At 43.0% G+C, this 14,441-nt stretch overlaps 1 protein-coding gene and 1 long non-coding RNA gene across 3 annotated transcripts in view; one reads left to right on the forward strand and one right to left on the reverse strand.

Moving 5' to 3' along the window:
- birc6 (baculoviral IAP repeat containing 6) overlaps positions 1–14,441 on the forward strand; it is a 71,191-nt gene that overhangs the window by 42,913 nt on the left and 13,837 nt on the right. For both annotated transcript variants that reach the window (XM_007573917.2, XM_016661701.1), the window contains exons 57-65: positions 877–1,008; positions 1,119–1,280; positions 1,360–1,533; positions 2,547–2,746; positions 2,954–3,290; positions 3,429–3,646; positions 4,388–4,552; positions 5,092–5,257; positions 14,197–14,422. In XM_007573917.2, coding sequence (XP_007573979.1) covers positions 877–1,008; positions 1,119–1,280; positions 1,360–1,533; positions 2,547–2,746; positions 2,954–3,290; positions 3,429–3,646; positions 4,388–4,552; positions 5,092–5,257; positions 14,197–14,422 — 1,780 coding nt within the window. The remainder of the gene's footprint in view (positions 1–876; positions 1,009–1,118; positions 1,281–1,359; positions 1,534–2,546; positions 2,747–2,953; positions 3,291–3,428; positions 3,647–4,387; positions 4,553–5,091; positions 5,258–14,196; positions 14,423–14,441) is intronic.
- Positions 8,051–11,370, reverse strand: LOC103153115 (uncharacterized). The gene is made up of 2 exons (XR_477770.2): positions 10,211–11,370; positions 8,051–9,106 (listed from the first exon to the last, which is right to left on the reverse strand). It is a non-coding gene; the product is annotated as an uncharacterized LOC103153115 (long non-coding RNA).

Consider the following 14,441-nt stretch of genomic DNA (forward strand, 5'->3'; position numbering starts at 1 on the left):
TGAACGCCCAGAACGTTAGCTGAAGATGGGCACCAGCAACCCTTCCGACCCCACTAAGGGACAAGGGTGTAAAGAAAATGGATTGATGGAACACAACTGTTTTGGCTGGACGGATCTAGCGCAGTTGGACCCATTATATGTCATTTACCCAGAATGCATTGTAGCGTGAACAACATGGCGATGTTCATGTGACAATATTTTATTAAAATTTATAAAACCCAAACAACCTACAGTATTATTACTGTATAGTTTTTACATCTAAAATAAACATTTCTCAAATAAAGTGTATTGTTACAACTACTCATGGATCCTTTTAAATAAAAAGCTTTGGAAAAGAAAAGAAAAGACCAAACCTGATCCAAGAGATCGCAAATAATTTCCCTTTAGCTCAGAAAATCAGCTGTTTTCTTCCTACATTGTTTCTATCCCATAATTGGAGCAGGTTTATTTATGCAGAGTATTTCAGATGCTGTTGCCATGGTGTTTAAAATGTCTGTTAGGTCACATCACATTTCCACTTTTAATCTAAGCTTTCAGGTCATTTTCATTTGACGTGAAACAATGCATTTCTGTTGCCGTCTACCGTTGCAAAAAACTTTCACCTTTCACCTCTAAGGAATCCAGCTTTAATTATTCAACCTCCTGCTTCCTAGACAATAGCTCTGCCGCTGAGTGGATGCTCTGTAGACGGCAAGGTCACCTCTGCTGCAATATGACCCGTTAGCTTTTAGTGAGCTGGGTGCATGATTAATGCTTCACCTCTTGACACCCTGAAGGACTTGATGGGAAACCTGATACACCACTGCTGCTGCTGAATTGTAGAAGAGTCTGGGAGGCAAAACATTCCTTTCTTTTTTTCTCTCTCCATCAATCCAGACACTCCCAGCATTACAGCAAAGCTGATCAGTGAGCAGAAGGAGGACAAGGAGAAGAAGAATCATGAGGAGAAGGAGAAGATGAAGGCAGACAACGGCTTCCAGGACAACTACAGTGTTGTTGTAGCGTCAGGTACTTTGGTGCATTCCTTAAATGAAGAAAAGGCTGTATCTACTTTGAAATAGTTATTAGTCGGTGTGGCTACCACTAAATTCATCCAGGGTGTCCATCCCTCTCATTAGGTTTAAAATCCCAGTCCAAGCGAGCTCTTCTGACCCCTCCACGACCTCCGTCAAGACGGGGTCGCATTGTGAGCGACAAGCTGACCTCTTCATCTGGTGTGGACCCTTCAGCCAAAACCATCAGCGTGCCCGTCTTCCATCTTTACCACAAGCTTCTTCCAGGTACTGCAGGCTCCTGCTGACGGTTGGCCTGAATGCAGTCAGAGCTCATCTCTGATATCTCTGGTGCCGTTGCTTTCAGGTCAGCCCCTCCCCCCTGAGATGACCCTGGCTCAGCTGCTGACTCTCCTGTATGACCGTAAGATGCCACAGGGATACCAGTCCATCAACCTGACCGTCAAGCTGGGCTCCAAGGTCATCTCTGACCCTGGCCTTTCTAAGACTGATTCCTTCAAGAGGCTTCGCACTGAAAAAGGTACTGGAGAACCTCTGCTGCTCCCATTTACAATTTCTGCAGTAATGTGACCAGAGTTCGATTCAGCGCAATCTATTCTGAAAAATCAGCCAATGCATGTTAGTAAATAATGATTAAATCCATGCTGGTCTCTAGTTCCACCGGCAGGGTGATGTAAAGACATGAAAACAATAGCAGGTGAAGCTAGTTTCCTAAAAACCTGTTCTCTTCTTTTCACTGATCTGTTTTTGGACCAAATCATACTGCAACTACATCAGATGGTTTTAGTTACTTTTGTAACTAATAATGTTTTTTGTAAGTTGCAATATCAATTCATGCTGATTTAGTTATGTTCCAGAAAAAAGTCTCCATATTCCTCTGCTAGCTAGACTACATGCCCGTGTAGTCCTGCGATAGTTGGATATTTGTATTCCTTGCTTCCGTGCAACATTTACATCTTAAGATTTACATCTCTTAATTGAAGAGACTGAAGGATGTTTGGTGGGGACAGATTGTAACGGGGCTAGACTCGCTGGCATCCAGAACAGATGTGGCTACGTGTGCTTATATTTAGATGGGGTTTTGCAGACTCATGTGGCCACACAAGGTCAGATTAATCTTTAATATCAATGTTTTGACATTATCAGCAGTGGAGAATCTGCAGTGACGCTCTTCTCCATATAGATTTCTAAAAACAGACTCAACACAATCCACACAGTGGATATTACCACTACATGATCTCTTAGGGTTGTTTTACTTTTATTTTGAAAGTTCACCTCACCTGGTGGCTTGGTAACAACAAAACATAAACCGCATCAACAAACAATATTAAATACTTGACAATATTTCCAACACGTGATTTTTTTTCTAATATGTCAGCAACTCCTAAACCTCTCTACTCTTCAGCCTTGTTTTAAGATGAAATATAAAACTTCTATAAATGATTTTCTGACTAGTAGTAGACGTGTGAGGTAGAATACATGGATAGGTTGCAGGGGTTTTGTGAAGATGACCTCTGTGTTGTCCTGCTGCAGTGGACCACTGCGACATGCTCAACAGCTGTCCTGAGGATGAACCAATGATGGCCAGCGAAGAATGTCTGGATGCTGCAACTGACGAGTCCCTGCTGGAGACCAACCCCATCCAGTCACCGCTGCAGGTCTTTGCTGGCATGGGGGGGCTGGCCTTGATTGCAGAGCGACTGCCCATGCTCTACCCCGATGTCATTCAGCAGGTGAGTTAAAGTCTGACAAAAAGATACCCATCGATGTTCATCTTAGCTGAAGTTCTTCTAAGAAGTTGTAGAAAATTGGTCTGTGAAATCAAAGATAATAGTTCCTTTGTGCAGTAAATCCGTTGACTCTGCATTAGTCCACATGCAGTGATGAGTCATGTGCTGAGACCGCTGCTCAGTTTCTGCTCTGCTGGGTCCTCCTCTCAGGTCAGCGCCCCGCTGATCCCAGCATCCAGCCAGGAGAAATCTAAAGACAGCGACCAGTTTGAATGGGTGACCATCGAGCAGTCAGGCGAGCTGGTGTACGAAGCCCCCGAGTCTGCTGCTGCAGAACCGCCGCCTGTGAACAAGCAGCAGTCTCAGTCCTCCTCCTCCTCATCTTCATCCTCGGTGCAGTCCATGTCACCCATTCCGGCCCACTCGCTGGCAGCGTTCGGCCTGTTCCTGCGCCTGCCGGGGTACGCTGAGGTGTTGCTGAAAGAGAGGAAGCACGCGCAGTGTCTGCTGCGTCTGGTGCTGGGCGTCACGGACGACGGAGAGGGCAGTAAGTCTGAAAACATTTTCCTGCTGCAGAGTTGAGCTGCCATGCAGACGCCCAGCGCCTTCACTCATCACCTAAAGCTCTCTGAATAAAACTCTGGTCAACTTTTTTACGGAAGTTTTTGGTCTGATCTTCTCTTAGGTCACATCCTGCAGTCCCCCTCTGCCAACGTGTTGCCCACCCTGCCATTCCATGTCCTTCGAGCGTTGTTCAGCAGCACACCTTTGACCACTGATGATGGAGTACTTCTGCGCCGCATGGCTTTAGAGATTGGCGCCATTCACCTAATCCTGGCCTGTTTGTCAGCTCTGAGCCACCATGCCCCTCGAAACCCCAACGCCAGCAGCAACGTCTCTGAGGTAGGCCCCCACTGAGCCCCACACCTATTAAGTTCAGCTCTGTATGAGCTGCATTTAATCATTGTATGAGGTCTTGGTGAATAGATGTTGCTAAGCTTCATAGGCAAGTTTCCCAGAATCTCACTGTCTCTGATCTTTCAGTTGTTAAATGTGGCTCAAAGCCCTGTTTACATCTTTGCTTAGGTATAAATGTACTAAAAGTGGGTGATGAACTTTTAGTGGAGAGGAACCTTTTTTTTTTTTACCTGAGTCTATTTGTGTGGTTAATTTCTGACTAAATTAACCTTTGATGTTTGGAGTATTTCTTGAAAAACTGATAATCATAATAAATGCTTATCTAGCTTAGAGAAACAGTGTTTCAATTAACCACAGCAAGCTGTATTAAAGATATATAGTTCAGATTTGCTTGACTAAAGCAGGGACAGCAAGAGTGAATAAATGAACCGAACAAGTTCTGGTTGCCCAGCAGAATATTACTGAACAGGATTTGGATTGGGGACAATCATGTTGTTCTGCCTGGATTAATATAAAGCCATCAGGTTCAGTGATCTATAGGAGTCAAAACAAGACTAAGTCAGCCTTGAAATTATACAACTTTGCACAAAAGTGTGGAACAAATAGTGTTAAATTTCATTGGTCAGTAACGTAGGAGGAAACTTGGTTAATGGAAAGGGAATATAAATAAATCCTCCACCTGTTTGTATAGTTTAATTTTCTGTGTGTGTGTCTGTGTGTTTGCAGCCGCAGATGTCCAGTTGTCACAGTGGTGGGACTAGTGAGGAGCAGCAGCTGTACTGGGCTAAAGGAACTGGTTTTGGTACCGGCTCTACAGCTTCAGGCTGGGATGTGGAGCAGGCCCTTACCAAGCAGAGGTTAGAGGAGGAACATGTCACCTGTCTGCTCCAGGTAAACATCAACTTCCCTCTGCTCACCTGTGTTTTTAGATTTTTTTTTTTTAGTCATAATGTGAGGATTATTGTCTTGCAATGGCTGTTGGTACTGGAAGAGCTTCCTTGTTGGGTCTGTAGCCTATCTGTGTAAAAGTGTGCAAGGTGGTTTAGGGATGCTCTCACATTCATCAGCTCAGGCTGCATTTATGTCTTACACCCAAATACACACCCAAAACTTATTGTAAAATGAGAATTTCTTTCTAAATTGACATGTTTCCATTAAATTATTTTCAGAATGACAAATTGCTCAATTATGTGGTCAATAGAAATACATTACTGGTGTATCAAAAACCCTATTGAAAATAAACACAATACAAATCCTGGTGGGTGAGAAAGTAAAGCCTGGAGGCCCACCAGGCTTATAATACCCTGGGGGAAACCCTGTGTTGTGGGAAAAAAAACAAAAAAAAAAACGTGATAAATGACACATGTAAGATGTTAGCTAAGGTGCTGTTTTGAAGGTAAATGGAATACTTGTTGTGTTGCATCCACCAGGTTCTGGCCAGCTACATCAACCCGGCGGGCTCCAGCAGCCACGGCACAGATGCCTCTGCAGACAGCAGAGCCCAGAACAGCTCAGCTCTGCCGGCAGTGCTACAGGAGCTGCTCAGCCAGTCCTGCCTCATCCCTGCCATGTCCTCCTACTTGCGCAACGACTCAGGTAGGCGCCATGTCTCTCCAAATAAACACCTAGATAGACAACAGCGTGGGGCAGGGATGCCCATGTGATTGAGCTCTTCTTTCTACCCCACATTTCAGAAATGGTTGTGGTTACACAGCAATATATGTGAACATCAACATTGCTGTTTTTTTGCAAAACGAATTACATTTCAAATTCATCAAAGTGTGATAATTGAAATAGGTTTTTTATTCGTCTTTAATTGTATATCTGATAAAAGGACAATGGCTTGAGACGTCTTACTTTTAAGGGCTCATTTTCAGATGGTTCTTCTAAGACTGATTATATTTGGCATAGAGATCTGTTAACATTTGTCCTTTGATGCTCTGTGGCTTAAGAACCCAACTCTGGGTTGGAGTTGCAGTGATCACTAACAGGGGAATCTCGCTGTCTACATTCTGGTATGTTCTGAATAGAAATGGCCTGATTTCATGTTTTTCTTTTTGTGATTCTTTCAATTTCTACATTGGTGATGCAGAAATTTTTGCAAACAGACCAGAGCAGAATTTTATTTTATTTTTTTAATTTGTGAATTAAATGAGAATTTGATTGTGTTCTTAGTAATTAACTGCTGCTGTTGTGTAGAATATGGATTATGGACAGGGCTGTTTTTCCAGGTGAAAGGCAGATAAGCAGTATGGTAAATGCTGTGAAGTTGAAGCTTATTGATGTGGTGCTGTATGTAGCACATGCTCTGGTAATCCCTTGTTTCTTTCCTTTGGTTTGTCCAGTCCCTGCCTCATGGTGGACTGGAGCACAGTGGGCAGCTCTACCTGTCTGTCATGTGCTGACTTGATTTCTGTAGAGATGAGCCTGGTGACTGTCTAAAACTGAGCTTCTGTATTCTGGTTGAGTCTGTTTGCAAACTGGGATCTGTTTACTCTGCTGCTGTTGGACTAACAGTTCATCTCAGTACTAAGCAGCTTCAGCATCATCTTCACAGGGTCTTCTGTACTTCTGGGCTTGATTCACACATTTGATATTGTCTGTACTTGCACATAACCCCCTCCATCCTGCTCCAGGCCTGTCTTTAAACCAGCTTTTATACAAATTCCAACAAACTTTGTGACTTCCTACCTCATAGGCGTGTTGTTGGAGTCCTGCAGCACCTGTTCACGCCATACACACATGCTATTCCTATGGATTTACTTTAATTTATACCAATTCGTCCTTTGAGCTTGAGTTGGGGGTTTCCTTTACTAAATGAATAAAGGCATTAGAAGTCATTACCATAGTTTTTAAAATCATAGGTAGGCCTGTCGCGATAAACGATATATCAATTAATCACACGATAAATTAAACCTATCGACCTCATTTTAATTATCGGCTTTATCGTCTCTTTCTGCCTTTTTTTCTTGCTGTTGATGACACTGACCCTCCCTTCCTATTTCCTTTGTGTAATGTCCACCGCACATGACACGAGTTGTCGGCCGATTGTCGGCCCATTTTCAAAACCTGAGACACATTAGCCGACAGAAATCCTAGGTATAATGGTTCTATCGGGTTCGATAGTGCCAGGTGGTGTTCAGCCACATGGGCGCAAGATAATGGCTACAAGTCCAGTGAACTAATTTTAAGATCAGGCATTAATCAATGCTTTACTAGAATCTACCTGTGATGCATGTGGCAAGAGTCAGCGTAAAATTCTGACTGAATGAAAATCATTGTAACCTATTTATGTCACGTTAACTTACAGGGTTTATCAACTGCGGTAGAAATTTGACTCTCACTCCTCTCCTTGTCATTTCTACATTCTTTGCGTGAAATGCTGAATAAATATTAATGTTGTTTCCACAAATCATCTCCGATGTTGCTGGACTTCGTGTTGCCGTGTCAGCTGTTTCAGATTCCCCTCCGTAATTTCCCCTCAGAAAGCAGGACGAGAATCCAGCTTTCTGATTGGCTACCTGTCACATTCAGCGTTAAACTCGGTCGGGGAAAACCCCTGATTTAGATCGGAGTGGCCACACAATCCACCGTAACACATCACACACTGCAGGATGATCGGATACGAAATCACCAGCAACAATCTTAGATCGGCCAACGATCTAAGATTGTCATAAGGGCAAAATGGGGGCAAAAAATCCTGCAGTGTGAACTACTGCATTAGGTAGTCGGATGTGCCCGTCTTCTCTATTTAAATCTAGTGATTACTGAAGGGCAATATAGTATACAGACTTCATAATCTGCACTCTTTTGGTTGAATGCAGTATTTATTTCCACGTTGGCTTTATGTTGTTTAGTTTTTATTTAAGTAAGTTTTTTGTTAATGGAGACTGAGAATCAATTTTATTTTTGTTTTTGATTGTTTTTGTTTAGTTTATCAATTCCAGTATTATGTGTTGTTTTGAAAATATAGTGTTTCTGTCATAGCAGAAACACTATATTTTCTGCCATAGCAGGAAATCACATGCATTCTTAGTCAATATTATCGTTTATCGCAATAATTTTTTAGACAATAAATCGCTCAGCAAAATTTGTTATCGTGACAGGCCTAATCATAGGTTGCATCTTAATTTCTCCTTCTCTAAAATGTGCACAATGTTGTTGTTTATAGTGTTCCAACTGTCAGTCCATCCCTTGTTTCCTCTTATTTCAAGAAGTAAGAACTTGTTCTCAATAGTTTACCTGGTTGAATAAAGGTTGAATGAAATGAATGAATGTTTCCCTCCAAATTCAGCCAAAGTCCATCAAACCTAACCAGGTCAGAAGTGAACTGCCCACTGCTCACCCACCTTTCTCTGTTACCAGCAAAGCTTAGGCCAGCCATCAAACCAATGGTTGTGGTTTATTTAGTAAACTGCCTCATTGATCTGTACATGTTGACTTTATTCAGGTAGTCATAAAAACAGCATTGGTAAAATGGAGAAAAAGTTACAGAAACTGACTCTTAAAAAGTAGAAGGAAAAAAAACCCTCTTTTCTGTAAGGGTTTCTGGACACATCCTTCATCTTTTATGAATATGAACAAAAATACAGCATAAGTTTGCTCGTATTTTAATACGTAAGTTACTTTTTTTTATCACAATCTTATCTTTCCCCTAAATTCTTACCCTCTGTAAAGATGTCCTTTTACAAAAATAGCTCCATGTGTGAACTTTGAAATCTTGGAAATGTTTTTTTTTAACCCAAGAACAGTAGTTTATTTTATTATATTTTAGAAATCCATCTTCTTCAGGATGTAGAGGTGTAGCAGGAGTTTTCCTGAATGCCATGTGTTTTGTGTGTGTGTGTGTGTGAGCGTGTGTGCGGGGAGTTCAGGAAGTGAGGAGCGGTGCTGGTAGAGTGGGCCTGACCAATCACTCCTCCAGGTTTCACTCTGCGCTGTAGAGGAAGACGACTGTAGAATTAAACTGAGTTCAGTGGAATCATGGCACCAGAGTCATCCTCATTGGCCCAACAGTCCCAGATGCCGGTAGCCAGAAAGCGTTTATTTCGGGGGGACTCCCTTTCTTCACGTAACTCGTCTCGCATTCCCTTTAAGCCCTTCGTTATCTCTCCAGCTCAAACATATGATGTGAGAATATGGCTTCCTCTTTGTCATCTTCAGCCACTTCCTGTCGTTTCCTCCATCTTGATCTGGGACAGGTGTCCATGTCAGGCTGCAGTTTTTCCTAACGTCTCATCATTGATCAGTGTTATCCAGTCATGGGATTCCATCCTCACACCGTGGTGTAAATGTAAACAAAAACTATCACAAAGAGGTTGAGGAAAGTGCCAACAATGCCCAGCATGGCCAAGATGGACTCCTCCTGCTCCTCCTTGGCCTCCAGCGCCCGCACATCGTCCAGCGTAATGACGGTAGTGCCCATGGTCCTGTAGCTCACCTGACCTGGGATAAGAGAAATTTATGGAGGCCATGTTAGACACAGAACAGCACTGCTTAGTTTGAAACAGAAAAAGGCTGAAATTATGTTCTGAATCCTGGTGTTTCTGATCTGGAACAACTGGAATTTAATGTCGGCACAGACTCTGGGATGAAAGCTTTAAAGCGGTGACTTTCAGCTTGGACCACCACCAAGATGGCCACATAATGAGAAAGTTCAAGGTTGAACCAGAGTAACGAGAAAAATTCCCCATATAAACCAAGCAAACCTACTCTGATAAAGCGTTAAAAAGAGGATGAAAATTATATCACCACTTCGAGCATTAAACGCCGACTGAAGTCCGATGGGTGACAGACAGGGACGCCTCTAACAGGTTCAAGCTAACAAACGGGGCACTGTGTCAAGAAATGACAGACTTGGAACTGATTCTGAGAGAACTAAAAGGATTTGACCAAGAAAATAAAGAACAATTAGAGACAACAATAGAAGAAATTGTAAAGGCGAATACCACAATTGACGAGATGACAGGGTGTATTGGGAAGACAGGATCCAGACCATGAAAGAAGTCATCACGGCTATGCTAAAGCTACACACTAAGCTGGGGGGACAAATGACTGGATCTGGAGAGTCGCTCTGGATGCAAAAACACATAAGGATGTATGGCGTGACAGAGGGATCAAAGAAGGAATCAACAACGGTGATCTCATTTGTGGAAAATTCACTCCATGAAGGTCCTGAGTTAAATGATGCTATGACCAACCTTCAGATTGAAAGCTTTAACGCACTGGAAATGTTGAAATAACAGTAACGCTCTCCCACTGGGTTTCCCCCATGCCGAATTAGAAGCCTGCACAGCTGGCTGTTACTGATTAACATCCTCCAGTTGATCAAAGATAGCTGTTCTCAACAAATCTAGAAACTTTCTGTTACACAGAGTAATTTCCTGTCATTCTGGTAATGGTTCCACTACACTGTCATTTTTTTGTGTGAACAAAAGAACTGCTCAGGATTAGTTTTTCTTTGTTATATTTAATGCCTCCTTATCATTTTTGGCACAACTTTACTGCTGTCCTTGAAAATTAATTCAAATAATTGGGAAAGCAGCTTACCTTAAGGCGTTTCACGTACAAAGCATCATCCGGCATGCTGTTTGGGACCTCAGAGAAGAGATGTTTGTGTGAAGCTGCTCCAGGCAGCGACAGAGGGGTAAACAGGGAGAGACTGGGTGTGTGTTGTCACCGCCTCGGTGACGGGCGAGAGGAGGCAGAAACAGAAACGGATCCACGACAAATTCCCATGTTCCTCAGCACCAGCTGCAAAACCCCTTCGCCCCCCACCTTCCTCTCTGCTCCTTCACCCTCACTAGTCTCTGTGGAGTTCCAGTCAGCAGGCTGAGACTCTGGCAGCAGGGGTCTCACCTACTCCATCTCAGCCCCTCACATACTCTGCTCATCTTTCTTTGTCTGCTCAGTCTTCTGAGTTCGGCTACCTTGCTCTGCCTAAACTCTGCCACAGAAACCCGCTCCCTTCTTCCACAGGGTCTCCATAAACCCGCACATACTCAGCTTGATGCTGCTGCTGCCTTCATTTCTGGGGGTGTCATTGGAATGTGAAGCCCCTGTGCCAGCGCTTTGCACCATGTCTGTCGGGTGAGCTGGTGGCGTGTCGCTGGCAGCCAGCACAGGGGAGAACAGACAGGTCCACGGATTGAGTCTGCTGAGGAATATTCCAGAGGAGAGAGGAAAATCCAAGATCTAGCCGTCTGCAGAGAAGCGAGCGCAGCCCGAGTCTCTTGTCTCAGTAGATGTGCAGGAAGGAATCACCAGAGACAGCAGCCTTCCGCTAGGTCTCCAGCAGTTAGGCACCGGGAACGACGGTGCATTACATAACCAAGCAGAGTGGAGGAAAGGGAAGGAGGACGGTCCTGATGGCTGTGGAGAGGAATGGAAAGGAGCATGAGGACGAGAAGGAAGGAGGGAGGGAGGGGGGGAGAAAAGATGGGCTCAGGCTTACAGTCGTCTCCTCCTCTCCCATTGCTATGGGGGATGACACGCACACACGCTCGTACACACATGCTTATCACGCTATCTTTGTGGGGACTTTCCACTGACTTCCATTCATTTCTACATCTTAACCCTAACCATTATATACCTAATCCTAACCAAAATTCAATTCACATCTTAGTCCTAAACCCTAACCCCTAACTCCAAAACAGCATTTCCCCTTGTGGGGACCAGGCTTTAGTCCCAACAACGTAATATGTGTCAGGAAACTTGTTCACCATGGCATGAAATGCATGGTACATGCACGCACACGCACACACACTCACACACACACACACACACACGGCTTCCACCAAAACAATAGGCAGCTGCAAAAAGGCAAAGTGAAGTGAATCCAGCCCCACTGCCTAACGTTCCATTCAGGATTCCACCAAGCCCACCATCAGCTATGATCAGTGAGGTAGATCTGGAGATCAGAGGGATGGGAGGGGAAGGGCGGATGATTGTGGAGGACGACAAAGACCGTGAGGAAAACAAGTGATGGTCTGGACTCATTGAGTTGGATCCTGATGTCTGGGGGCTTCTTGACATAAATACTCCATGCCTCACTTTGATTTCTGGAACAGTTTTTCTGCACTTAGAAAATTGTTTATTAAAATGAAAAATTTTTCAGGTTGTTTTTCTATGAAGAACGCTTAAGACAAAAATATACGAGATACACAGATTTTCATCACACAAGGTTTCTAAAGCGGTCATTCGCTGCTGTTATATTTTAGCGTTCATGTAACTTGAGTTTTTCTCATTTCTTCTCAGCTGGTGTGTATTTTGCATATTGTTTTTAATTAACAGCAGATCATTTTAGGAACTTGACCTGGAAAAAACAAATCGGTTAAATGTAACGTCTGAATATTTCTGATAATAGCAAAGAGCTTCGGGTTACTTTTTCTCCTTTCGCATGCTCCTGCCTTGATGCACACTCTTTCCAGTGTCCGCTGAGGCAGAGTGTGTTGGTGGAGACATGTCACAGCCTGACTCTCATCTGTTTCTGTGCCCTGCAAGGGTCACAAAGACCTGACACTGTCCAGCCGGGAGCTTGAGTCACAATATAAGCCACCCACTCAGTGCAGTGCGACCTGCACGCTCACTGCCTTCCTTCCCTTAAGATATCAGCACACACACACAGCATGCCGCTCCCCACACTCACTCCGGTTGGTAAAGAGGATTTTTGGCTTGTTGTTTTTGACTCACGGTGAAAATGTTTTTTCTGTGTGTTCTGGGGTATGTTAGCTCCAACCCTGTTTTCTCACTGGGCTGGTTAGCACTAAGACATGAAGAAAGTACAGCAGTGGCTGAACCAGGGGTATGAACTTGCATCATTAACAGGAGTTCATCATTGTCATGATAAATCAAAGTTCCTATCATATATATATTTTTTTCATAAAAATCTGCTACCTTTCATTTCATTTTTTTCAAATACATATGTAGTATGTTTGTAAGTGTGTATATTTGTGAAATGTATACACATGGATATGTAGGTATGTATGTATGTATGGAGGTGTATTTTTAAAAAAAAAATTTTGTATATTAAAAACTGTTAGGATGTTTTTTTTCTTTGTATTGAATGAAATGAATAAAAAAAAAAATAAATTCCCATCCCCAGCATTCAGCTATATGTAAGACTTGATGCTCTATGGTAGTGGAACTGTCCCTTTAGACCTTCGACAATGGCTCTAAATAAATCTGGCTAAAACTGACAGAGAAGCAACTGCTATTTTAAATGTAGATAACAAATGGAAGTTTTAGTTGTTTATTTTTAATGAAATAATGACATTTAATTTATTTAATGAATGACACCATAAATAATTAATAGATGTTTTCCTTCTCATTAGGTTGGAGACAATGTGCTTTTTTTTTTTTTTAGAAGAGAATGTATCCAATTTCTTTTTGCAAACATCTAATTTTTCTTTTCTTCTTCTTTTTTTTTTTTAAGTCTAAGGCTGTGTTCACACTACAGCCTGAAGTGGCCCAATTCCATTTTTTTGGCGTAATGTGACCTGTATCTGATCTTTTCTACTAGTCAGTCTGAACAGCACAGGTCGGATTTTTGTCCGAATGCGACCCAGGCCATTTGGATATACGATAAATATCCGATCTCTTCAAATATGACCCAACGTCCAGGTCGCATTCATCCGACCTGAACGTCATTGATACTCAACAAATGTCCCTAGTCTGCATTCTGATACACGCAAGCGGAAAGAAAAACAACAACCATGTTGGACTATAATGAGGATGAAGTTGTTAATGTGCCGGTGTTCTATCGGCTCCGATTTGACATCAGCTTCAAAATCGTAAGCTATCCTCCACCTTTAGCATCCATGCTTACTTCCACAAGCACTGAGAACTTCTTCTTTTTTATGGTTGTTGGCTTAAAAGACTGAGCACGCGCTCTATGTGTGACGTTACTGCGCCCTCTACTGCGCATGCGGGACACTTTCAGGTCGCTTGCCATTCTCACTGGAGAACACATACAGATTGCACATTTGGAAGTGTGAACAACCACGGCAAAAAAAATCGGAATTGGGTCACTTCAGGCTGCAGTATGAAGGTAGCTTTTAAGTAGGAATAAAATGGTGATTCTTAAAAAACTACGACAAAGTTCTTCAGGGGTCCCTAAAAAACGATCCATAATTCTTTTTTAAGACGATCAGGTAACACTAGTGGCTGTAAATGGGTTGTATTTAGTTGGACAGAGGTAAAAATGGCTCTGTGCATTATAAAAGCTGCAGATCCCTGAGCCAGACGAGCACAGCAGCTCAATGCAGTTCTAATGGGAATCCCATGCAGGAAGATTTATGGTAGTGAAAAAGTGAAAAAGAACTTTTTCTCTGAAAAAGCTTCAACTAGGATTGAAATATTATTAAAATGGCTTTCTCCATTCCTGTTGCAAGCTTTTCAGCACCGTAATCTACCAGTGTTGCTATAAGCCCCTTCCTCTGTGAGAAAACTGTTAACTGTTTGATCCCTGTTTTCTGCCTTCCTCTGCCACGGTAACTGTTTCATCCCTGTTTTTTTCTTGGTCCTTCTGTCTGCAGTTCTGGATATGGCTCGCCATGTTCCACTGTACAGAGCACTACTGGAGCTGCTAAGGGCCATTTCCACCTACACAGCGCTGGTACCACTCCTGCTTCCTCTGTCTGGGGATCCTGGCCAAGAGGAGGAGGAGGAGGAAGATGAAGAGCATTCTGAGGGACAGACTTCTGTAGGCATGCTGCTGGCCAAAATGAAGACATGTGTGGACACGTATACAAATCGCCTCAGGTAAGACATGATGCATAAT

This window comes from Poecilia formosa, unplaced genomic scaffold (assembly GCF_000485575.1).
Source record: "Poecilia formosa unplaced genomic scaffold, Poecilia_formosa-5.1.2 Scaffold340, whole genome shotgun sequence".
NCBI classification, from domain to species: domain Eukaryota; kingdom Metazoa; phylum Chordata; class Actinopteri; order Cyprinodontiformes; family Poeciliidae; genus Poecilia; species Poecilia formosa.